Consider the following 11,175-nt stretch of genomic DNA (forward strand, 5'->3'; position numbering starts at 1 on the left):
AAGTAGCACTTACTGAACAACTGAACCTGTGATTATATATCAAGATCAGCCTCTTCTGGGAGCTTGATGTAGGGAAGTAACCTCCTGATAGTGTACACATTCAGTGGACCCATTACAGGCAAAGCACTGCACCGAGATCAATCACCTTGGTCAGCCCCTGCAGCAGCGAGGGCTTTACTGAACCGTAGTGTGGCTGAACTCCCCACTGCTACTCTGCATTTTGTTGGCTGATACTATACAACGAAACACTCGTACGTCATAAAACAGAAGGGGGCATGCATCTGTAGCCCATGCTTCTGCTGGAAGGCTGGTGTCAGCAGAAGTCTGTGTTGCTGCCTGATGCAGTTTGTAGTCCACATGTAGGAGGCTGTAAGAGAAGCGGATGAAAGGTGCCGCTTAGGGAGTGTTGTCCATGCTTTGATTTCAGCATAGAATAATAAAGTACTTGCTGAGAGGAGGAAAGTTTGTTATTAGAGACAGGGCCTTGCAGGAGAACACAATCATACTGATTAACCATTGATGCTTCTGCAATCAGGATGCAGCCAAAGCTGACTGGCCATTGATACATCCACTGTTTCCCACTCTTCTGCTTGTGTGTGACACTTCCTTGCATTGATTAGTCGTGCTATCAGGCTGCAGCCCTGGGACAGGGAACGTGGCGTGGTGTGCGAGCTGGAGGAGATGATTCTTGGTGTATAATTCATCTTCTCTGCCTTTCAGGCCCAGCTCTCCCACCCGGCCATCCCAGCGGTGCTTCAGTGATCCCTGCTTCATCCGGGGGCCCCCCACCTCCGCCACCCCCCCCAGTCCCTCCACCCCCTATGGGAGCCGCTCCCCCACCACCACCCCCGCTGCCAGCCGGTGCCGGCCAAGGTGCTGCCAGTGAAGATGGGTCGGTGTCAGGGCTCGCGGCTGCTCTGGCTGGTGCCAAACTGAGGAGAGTTCAGCGGGTAAGGAGGCGGCTGGGGGCTGCCGGTGGGCTCTTTGCTGCCGTGTGGAAGTAAGGCCTGGCTTGGCACAGGGCTCTGCAGAGTCGGTGAAGCCTGCCTCAGCTACATGGACATTTGGATGGGAGTCTGTGGAGCAGATAAAGCTGAGCATGTGGGATTGGCAGAGCAGGTAGAAAGTTTGGTAGAATTACTGCTCTTTAGAAAATAGTGGTTGGAAAATGGCTGCAGCTTTTCATATTGCCAGGATTTTGTTGATTCTGCAAAGTCTACCCTTGTAGTATCTGCCACTGTAAACTACGGTTTACAGGCATTGTAAGTGCTCAAAATCACCAGCATAAACTGTTGAGGCCTCACATAAATAAATGCCCACTTCAGTAGGGGTTGTGTAACCTAAACGTAATTACAAAGAAACAACGCTGTGGGATTTTTCATCATTCACCCATATATATTGCCTCACACAGACTGCTGCTGAGTTTATTAAGTTCTACATATGTCTCCTTTCAACCCCAGAGCATTTCTAGCTTCTGGTTGTGATCACTGATCCTGGTAATTAGGAAAACTGATCATTAAGGGTATGACTGTAAATGAAATTATTTTCATTAATTTTAATGTTGATTTCTGTCTTAAGCCAGAAGATGGTTCAGGAGGGTCCAGCCCCAGCGGGGTCTCTAAGAGCGATGCCAATCGAACCAGTAGTGGAGGAGGCAGTGGAGGACTAATGGAAGAAATGAATAAATTACTGGCAAAAAGGTTTGTGCTGAGATTTCAAGTAAGCCCTAGCATGAGCTCTGCAGCAGACTGTGTATGGGACAACATGCTCTCCTTTAGGTTGAGCAGTGGCTCACTTTGGTGCCTCTTGCAGTTCAATGAGTCCTGCACAGGCCCTAGCATCCTCTGGTACTCGTATGAAGGTAGAGGTGTTGCAGTGGTGCCTGGTGTTCCTGTAGAGTTGTGTTGCTGTAGCAAAGCCTTCAGAGTGGTAACCTTCAAAGATGGTGGCAAGTGCATCCTCTGTGATCCTGCCATTTACCAAATCTATTCCAAAGTTTCAGGAAGAGTAAACTAGGAAGGAAACTTTTTTATGCAGCACAGTCAGGATATTGGGCATAAAACATAAACAGAATAACAAGACAACATCTTGGCAGGTAACTTATTATTGATTCTCGGTGTGTATAAGACAGTCTAGCCAATTTATTCTGCAAGAAGACAACTTGTAATGATAAGCTACCAGACATTTAAAGGCACTCTATTTCAATTATTTTTGCTTTCTCTTTTTCCCCTCCTTCTGTCAGTAATATTCTGTTAGACTGTAATTCACAGGTTCCTAGTGACAGATGTTTTGGGTTTTAGCTCTAAAGATATTTTCCTTTTTTACATACAAGTAGTAAAACAAGCAGATGAGTAGAATAACAATGTATGGTGTGCAAAGATGGAGTAGGATAAACACAGTTCCCAGTGCAGAGGGTCTGATTCCAACTTTTCACCATGTCTTAATCATTTCAGAAGAAATTCTGAACATGAACTGTGGATGTAATCTTTTGGAAAGTGTTAAATAAATACACAAAGCTGGAAAAATAGTTGCCACACTCTGCATTCCTCTATTGAACGTGGCTTGAAAATATTTGCCCCTCTGAGTCTTATTGCTAAGGTTTGGGTTCCATCTCAAATCCTGCGCAACCAAATGTATTTGGTCATTGTCAAGCTCTGTAAGACGAACTTAGTAAATAATAACTCTCAACAAAGCTTAAATCAGCCTTCCCACATGGAGGCTGGTGCCTTGCACAGGAGATGTGATGCTGGAGGGCTGACTCTGTCCTGTCTCATATTTCTTTGCAAAGGAGGAAAGCAGCATCGCAGTCAGACAAGCCAGGTGACAAAAAAGAAGAGGAAAGCCAAAATGTAAGTGATGGATTCCTCATGGTTGTGCTTTTGCAAATATGTTGATGTGCTGCCTTATAAAGTCCTGTTCTCATTCCTGGTATGTGTCAGGGACTGACAAGCAGTGCTGGCCTAGCAATACATACTCAATCAAAACTAAATGTTTCTACCTTTCCTGGAAAGAGCGCACTAGAAACAAGAATTGCCTTCGTATTCATGGGTGAGATGTTGTTCAAACAAGATCAGTTGATGATTTTTCATGGTCTGCTCCCAGTGTTTATGGGGATAGGAGGTTCTTACCACTAGTGAAGATGCAATGAGCCCTCCTGGCAAGTCATCTTGAGACAAGAGCTGTGTAACATACTTTAAATTTGCAGCTTCATCTGAGCTGGAGTGAATAATGAACTGTGGGGAGTAATCCTTCATGCAAAGAAGAATCAGCTCGCTGCAGACCCCAGAGTGTGTATAAAACACATCTCTGGGAGGGAAGGAGAAACGGTGCATTAGCTACTAGACAATTCAAAAATTAAAATGTATTCATGATACTTACATTATAATGAGACTTAGGGTTCTTTCTGCATTAACCAGTCTGTCTGTATGCTGTCCACACTTTGGGGCTGTAGTTTTGAGTTCAACATACAGATTAAAATACTTATTTTTGTATGTTGAACTGCTAAACCATGAGAGATCTCTCCAGGTTTAAGAGGCCAGGATTAATGTCATGTCCCTTCTCATGGTTTGCTGCTCATAGAGCATCCTTGTTACCAGCCTGTACCCTTATGAAGACCCTCTCCGAGTTCAGAAAGCATCTCATGTGCCCATGTGCCCAGGTACCAGTTAGCTTCTAACTATTCAACCTCTGCTGTCTTTCTGCCTCTGATTCTCTCTCCTTGTTGCTGTGCAGTTTGCATCCCATGCCAAACTTCCTGATAGTGCCAAACTATTAAGAAAGATGTTTCAAACTGTTTAGTGTGTATCTTGAGCACACAGTATGGTGAGGTTCTCTTCTGTCAAAATTGGTGCAGTTTTGTTTTTAACATACTCAGTTAATGCTTTGCCTGAGTGTATATTGAGGGCTGCTAAATAATGTTGTCATCAAAAATATGGGTTAACGTTTTATGATCTGTCAGCTGTAAGACACAGAAAAGAGTCTAAATCTGAGGTATAGAATATAGCATTCTGGTTAGGAGAAGCATTGAGTGATGTCATTAAATATATTATGTCAGTACCTGGGCCACTCTCCCCAGTACCAGTATCTGTCCTGGTTTGAAAGGCTGGGATGTGACAGAGTGTTCCTGCAGGTGGCTCAGTTTCCATAGCACAGATCATTTCTAAAGTGAAGTATGGATGTTTTATATTTAGATTTCACCAGCCAGCACTCTTCAGTGGTAACTCAGCCTGCTCTGGTATACAGAAACAAGAGCGATTCAGTGGAATCGTGGCAAAGTACCCATATTGACAAAATAAATAAATGAATAAGAGGTATTTTCTCACGCTAAATGAGGAGAAAGGTTAAATTTGCAACAAACTTCAGCCCATACCATGGTAGCAGGGCCTGTCAGATGTGCTAGAAGAGAACCTGATTTTGTATCACCTGTACAGTGACTGGTCTTTGGAGCAGAAGAGGACTCTGTGTTTCAACTCCAGAATTAAGTAATGCCCTATTTTTCTCTTCCTAGGATGATGCTAGCACCTCTCCTTCAACCAGTACACGAGGACCCACCCAGCAGCAACAAAATTCATCAGGTATTAAAACTGAACTACTGGCTCTTTAGTTGTCTTCTTCATCTAGTGTTCTGCATCACCTTGAGACTCTTGATTCAGATGATCAGAGGGCTGGAGCACCTCTCCTATGAAGAAAGGTTGAGGGTACTGGGCTTGTTTAGCTTGGAGAAGAGAAGGCTCTGGGGAGACCTCATTGTGGCATTCCAGTACTTGAAGGAAGCATAGAAACAGGAGGGGGAATGGCTGTTTACGAGGGTGGATAGTGATAGGACAAGGGGGAATGATTTTAAACTAATTCAGGGGAGGTTTAGGTTAGATATCAGGAGGAAGTTTTTCCACACAGAGGTGGTGACATGCTGGAACAGGTTGCCCAAGGAGGCTGTGGATGCCCCATCCCTGGAGGCATTCAAGGCCAGGCTGGATGTGGCTCTGGGCAGCCTGGTCTGGTGGTTGGTGACCCTGCACACAGCAGGGGGGTTGAAACTAGATGATCATTGTGGTCCTTTTCAACCCAGGCCGTTCTTTGATTCTATGATTCTGTGATTCATTGCCATCTGTCAGAGCTCAGTAACAGTAGCTAACAGAAGATTTCCCCAATAACTGTTGTTTCAAAAGCTGTACTGGGCAGGAAAAACTTTGTGCACTTCTCAGCCTTGGATCAAAGAGTCAGTACAGTTACAGGAGTCCAGACATAAAGCTGAGGATCTGCATCTTTACTGTTGTGCCACCATAGAAACAAATACTTCTATTATTTCACTTGTGGTAGAGTAGTTGCATTGATCTGTAAAGTGGGGGTTTGGATCTCAAACTGTTACCCATTCCTTAACCTAGAAACTTGTTGCAGTAGGCCTGATCTTGGGAGATAGTATATGAAATTAAGTAGCCCCTAAAATATGTTTTTCCTATAATGATTTGAAATAATTTTATCACAGTAGATAAGCTGCAAGCCAGTCAACTTTGCATTAGCAAATTACCCTTGCATGAGCCTTGGCTTTCATACATACTGAAAGAAATCTCTCCCGAAGGAATGAGTATTTAACCATTCCAGCTTCTTTTTGGAACAAAGCCATTATTTGCTTGTTTTGCAGGGGAAGGGGAAGAAGTTAGTAGAAGGGTGCACACATGTAAATGAGGAACAGTATCTAGGGACTTCCTGGGAGTGCCCGTAATTCCGCTAAATCGCTTTTCGGGACCTCACAGAGCAACAAACTTTTGTGTATAAGGTTGTGTGCATTCAGGACTCTGAAAGAGCACACTTTATTTTGGACTATATGCATAAGAAGAGGCTGGGATAACAGTAGGCATTTTCAGAAATAAGACATCTGTAGCGTAGTTTGGGAAATGTTCTCTTAGCCAGCAATGGAAACAGCATTAAATAAATTCTCTCTGTGGAAATGTCAATTGTCAGGGGGAGATCATGCTGCTTTTTTTTCATATACATTCATTTTTTATGCCAACTATGCAGTCAAGAGACATAAGCAACACTAAACTTGTGTTTCTTGATCTCAGTGATTTTTTCTTTTCTTTGTACTGTTCCAATTCCATGTCTTTTCCAGATCATTTAAGTGCCTGGTTCTCCATTAAAGAGATCCCTAAGCAGATTTTTGTCAATGTTTTCTCTGTAGTATAGGGAACTACACTCATTCAGACTTTCGGTTTCCTGGATCTTTCTAGAGCGGCTGTATAAAACAGTTTCAGGATTTTTTATTATTAGAGAAAAAATAATTGGCAGTAAATTTTCATCTTTGTTTTCCAGACTCTGGGAAGAAGCCATGGGAAAGGAGCAATTCTGTTGAAAAGCCTGTATCTTCATTACTGTCTAGGTGAGTGGCACAGGTTGTCCCTGCAGCTGGCTAGCAGTTGGGATGGTCACGCTGTCCCCGTGGCACTTGCACAACTCATGTCTCGTTTCATTCCATTGCTGTAGAAATCCATCCATGGTGAAGAGCTGTGAAGCTAAGAGCCCCACACAATCCCACGTGTCTTCTAGGTACTGGCTAACAGCCCACCTTCTTACCTGTCTTGACTTGTCCTTTGGAAAATCCCAGTGCACAGCACTGATGTTTGTTTTCTGTCTTTACTCATTCTGTTCTATCTGCTCTGTCTGTCCCTGCACAAAGTTGAAATGTGTGATGGTAGCATGTGCTGTGTCAAAGGCTTGTTCCATGGGAACAGCCTCCTCTCAGGTGGGCACAGGAGTTAATCACACTTAAGCAAGTGCTTAAAGTATTTTTGGGCTTGACAGTGTGCTGTGCCAAGTGGGTGGGAGGTTTTGGAGCACTAGTTTACAGCTGGTTCAGGATGTCTCTGCCATTAGGGGAAGGTTTAATTGTCCAACTTCAGCAGAAATCCAGAATCAAAGACAGAAATGATCTGAAGCGCCGACAACTTGGAAAAGTTATTCTTCTGCAACTGAGTGGGTACATGAGGAAGGAGAGCAAAGCTTGGTGCAATAACTTCATATCATTGGGCCATGGAAAGCCCCAGGCACCAGACAGGGCATTCAAAAATATGAAAATTCAATAAATATTCAAAAATATTCAAAAATATTCAAAAAAGAAAGCCAAGAAGCCTGAAGCAGGAATCCAGCAGCCCCATTAGTGAAAACAGCCACACTGTGCACGATCACTCAACTTGTTACCCATCGAAATGGAGGTTGAGATTTGGTATTGGGCAGTGAAAGAGAGAGACTTCTTCCAGCTGGCCCACCTCATGTTCCTGCAGTAGCAAGCACCGAGATGGCTGGATAAGTGAAAGGAGTTGCATATAGTTACCATTTACTGCAAAGCAATGCCCCTTGTTTTGCACCTACTTGTACTACGGTGATAGAAGAAGAAAGAAAATTGCCAATGGCAACTATCTGTGCTTACCTATTCCTGTGCTACAGATACCAGAACATGCTCTGTCCAAAAATTGAAGGGTGCTTCAGTGTTCCTAGGGTGAAATGCAGTCGCCTGCTTTCCTAAAATCAATGGGACACTGCTGTGTGTTTCCATTAGATATAGGAAAGACCATTTCTTCTCCTTGCAGAAAGGAACAAAATGTGAGCTATTTAAAGCAGCCATCAAGTTTGTGCCAACTCGTTTCTACAAAGTCATTCCACCTTGGGAAGAGTTGAGTGAGGGAAAATCCATTGCTAGCTTAATGCCTGAGTAATGCTCAGTGTTTGCTTGTCTGACTTCTGCAGGGGGAGTGGGGCACTGTGCAGAAGCTCCCAGCAGTGGCCAATCTCCTCGATCAGTTTGATGACGTTTGTATCCATCTTAACTTCATTTTGAGATTGTAGCAAAATGTGAAGGTTTTCCCAAGGAAGAGTTGCGAGACTGAACACACTCGCAGAGGCAGTGGAATCTCAGCCAGCCCTCAGCTTGGGCCCAGAAATGATGGCAAAGTTATTTGAAATCTCTTCTATGAATTATTTAGCATGATTCATTTCTGACATGTTTTAAAATGGTTAAAACAGCAAGTCAGACAGCTTCTGCTTTTTTATGTTACTTTATAGCCATCAGCAGAGTTCAGCTTGTGGACTAATACAGTCTGAAAAGGCTGATAACACCCAAATGTATCAGGCCTTAAGGGCAGGTTGTGTTTGCTTCTGGGTCAAGACAAAGCTGTGTTGTGCAGTGTTATCACAAAGCTCTGCTTGAGTCAGGCCTTCCCAAGGAAAGGATTATTGGGTTATTACTGGGTTAGCCTTATGCTCACCTGTGTTTTACTATTATTTTAACAGCTTATTAAAGCCTAGATAGCCAAGATAGGATGGTTGTACAAAAAATGGATTAAGAAAGATAGAAAACCAGACATCCATCTTGCAAATTGCTAGTGCTGTAATGAAGTATATTGTTAGGTCACCCCAGTATTTTGTAATTTAAAGTCATGGAGGACCACAACCCCCAAAAAATCCTGAATGAGATTTCAGCACAGTTTTACATGTGTTTTCTGCTCCACTGAAGGCTGAGAGCAGCCTCCTTGAGGACGCAGCCCGGCAGCACATGGAGAGTCCCTAGTCCAGCTCTCCCTTACAGATGTTGCTGCTCTGGCACTGGCTGCACCTACGTTTTTGTGGGGGGGTGGCTCAGCACACACTGCAGGCAGCTGATGGGCCGGCATTTTGTTCTCTTCTTCCCTTTATCAAGGATGAAGCCAGTGAGCAGCAGCAATGATGTGGCTATGGATGCCTTAGATTTTGATCGGATGAAACAGGTGAGTTGAAAGGTCTTTTCACACCTGAGTTGACGAGCTACCCATTTTCCCCCATGCATGCGCTGTACAAGCAAAACAGCTGTTCAGTCTTCTGGTTTCCTCTATGACTAGGTGCTTAGAGAAGGGATAGCCGGTGAGCAGCAAGAGAGCACAGTCTCACTGCTGTTTGAGCAAGATGTGTGTACGAAACGTGCAAATAAATGCCCCAGCCTCTGCTGCACCCTTGGCCTGGGAGTGCAGCCATAGCTGCAAGCAGCACTAGGCTCTGAGCAGCCGCAGAGGTGGGGGACCCACCACGACCGTGTTAAACTTGCGTTTTCTTCCACCAGTCAGAAGGAAATGCTGAGCAGCTGACTTGTGTTTTGTCTCATCAGGAAATATTGGAGGAAGTTGTAAGAGAGTTACACAAAGTGAAAGAGGAGATAATTGATGGTAAGAAAGAGAAAAATCATTATTTTTCTCACCTTTATGACTAATTTCCTGTAGATAAGATGATAGGCACTGCAGGGAGTTCCTGGTGTTTTCAGACCTGTCTGTGCGGCTTTGATTTATATACACATCTGAAGAAAAACGTTCTACCTTAACCAGTCTTTGGTCATAACACTATGTTCGCATCCTTTATCTTTATGCTGCTGACACACATTTTCACCCCAACCTGTGAAAAAGTCACTGGCCTGTGCCTTTCACAGTTGGGAGTGGGAAAAAGGGCTGGCCCATTGCCCATGGCACAGTTCACCACAACCAGGGAGTGTGAAATCACATGCAACTGGTCTGACACAGGAGGGGCCAAGTGTACCAAATTGGAAACCCTTTCTGAGCATCCTCTGGAGGATGCTTGTACCCAAAAAACTATTTCAGTTAACTCAATCTGAATAGCCACGTATTTTTCTAACTCGGTGAAATGCAGTGTTTCAGCAGATTTTTTATAAATTGCTTTACATTTTGTGACAAAATATGTTTTTCAAGGCCAACGTAAGACAGCACAATGCTGCTTTACGGACACGCACAGCAAAGTACCTATTTATTTGACACCTGCGTTAGGGCATGTGAAGATCCACGTCCACACCCTGCTTTTCCCAACTTAGCTTCGTACGAAAGGGGAAAAAGAGGAGACTGTCAAACAGCTAAAAGCCATGGCCACTGCCCTTCCCCCAGCACCACGTGCTCATAACAGCTGGGCAGTTGGCAGCTGAGGACACCCTTGCCCGTTCGCTATGGTCCCGGCAGCTTGGCCCTCAAAGACTCCCCAGTTCATTCCAGTGCAAAACAAGACATTCACATGAATCGCAGATGCCACTTAAACCACTACTGCAGTTTGCAAGCAAACAGCTGACTGTTCACCCTTACTCATCCTTTTACCTTCCACTCATCCTTTTACTGGTGTGTACTTTCTGCAAGCTCTGTTCTTAGCGTTTTCCGTGTGCTGGGTAGAATGTTCTGCGCTAACTTTTTTGGTTTGGTTTTCTAGCCATACGGCAGGAGTTGAGTAGGATCAGTACAACATGATTGCAAAGCATTTGGACGGTACTAAGAATGCTAGGAAGATTGAATCATTTCTGAGTGTACCAAGGTCACGCAAGATGGTGAGAGAGGACACCGGCACTGTCTTTGTTCTTATACCCTTTTTATTAGCAGACTCAGCACACTTTGAAGCTTGCTGCTGCCTTGGATTTGCTTCATTTTAAAAGTCTTAATCTAAAGAATATTAAATTTTAAATTTCTGGATTTTTTAGATTTCATCTGACACTGCACATTGGATTTGTCAGCCTTTTTTGTATTTTGTATTTGCTTATTTAAATGTATTACCTTTCTTTTTAGTAGTAGATAAGAACACATGTGAACCATTTGCTTTTGATAGATGACTTCAAAGTAATTTTATTAGTAGTCTGCAATGTAAAGAAGATCCTTTGCCAACAGAAATGTATTGTGGCATCACCAGAAGAAAAGAGACATGTTAGTTGTCAGCCAACAAGTTCTTTGTCTCAGAGTTATCACAATATTAAAAAAAAAAAAAAAAGGTACGTCTGCATCACAGTATCTGTGTTCATATTGGTAATAAACTGTTTATTGTCCACATGGCCCTGCCTTTGTTTGTATCGTTAACCCCTTCAGCTTCTCCACCTTAATGTCACCTGATATGTTTTCTCACTGGCTTGGGGAGGGTGGTGATGAAGACTCATCTGGAGAGTGCTGAGATCAATGGAGGGTGGCAGCTTATGGCTGCCTCAGGCCACCACTAACTGTCCTGCTCTATCTCCTCAGTAAAAACAAAACCCACATATCCCACCACTTGTGCCTGTTTGGGCTTTTGGGAGGAGAGGGAGGGTCATTCAGAGCAAGGCTGCTGAAGGCATTAGGGCAGCATAGCGACAGCAAAGCAGAAATCCCACATGCAGTGCTGCTGAACTAGAAGCTTATG

The 11,175-nt window shown here is 43.9% G+C and overlaps 1 protein-coding gene across 7 annotated transcripts in view; it reads left to right on the forward strand.

Annotated features, from left to right (window-relative positions):
* EVL (Enah/Vasp-like) overlaps window positions 1–10,834 on the forward strand; it is a 129,212-nt gene extending 118,378 nt beyond the window's left edge. For 4 of the 7 annotated variants that reach the window (XM_085225622.1, XM_031553673.2, XM_085225620.1 and 1 more), the window contains exons 6-14: window positions 721–950; window positions 1,579–1,700; window positions 2,789–2,849; window positions 4,508–4,574; window positions 6,310–6,376; window positions 6,481–6,543; window positions 8,690–8,756; window positions 9,131–9,188; window positions 10,225–10,834. In XM_085225622.1, coding sequence (XP_085081748.1) covers window positions 721–950; window positions 1,579–1,700; window positions 2,789–2,849; window positions 4,508–4,574; window positions 6,310–6,376; window positions 6,481–6,543; window positions 8,690–8,756; window positions 9,131–9,188; window positions 10,225–10,262 — 773 coding nt within the window. In that variant the 3' untranslated portion in view covers window positions 10,263–10,834. The remainder of the gene's footprint in view (window positions 1–720; window positions 951–1,578; window positions 1,701–2,788; window positions 2,850–4,507; window positions 4,575–6,309; window positions 6,377–6,480; window positions 6,544–8,689; window positions 8,757–9,130; window positions 9,189–10,224) is intronic. The other 3 variants (XM_085225624.1, XM_085225623.1, XM_085225625.1) reach the window with 3 other exon arrangements.
* The last annotated feature ends 341 nt before the right edge of the window (window positions 10,835–11,175 follow it).

The sequence above is a fragment of the Meleagris gallopavo genome, chromosome 5, assembly GCF_905368555.1.
Source record: "Meleagris gallopavo chromosome 5, MGAL_WU_HG_1.1, whole genome shotgun sequence".
Classification (NCBI taxonomy): domain Eukaryota; kingdom Metazoa; phylum Chordata; class Aves; order Galliformes; family Phasianidae; genus Meleagris; species Meleagris gallopavo.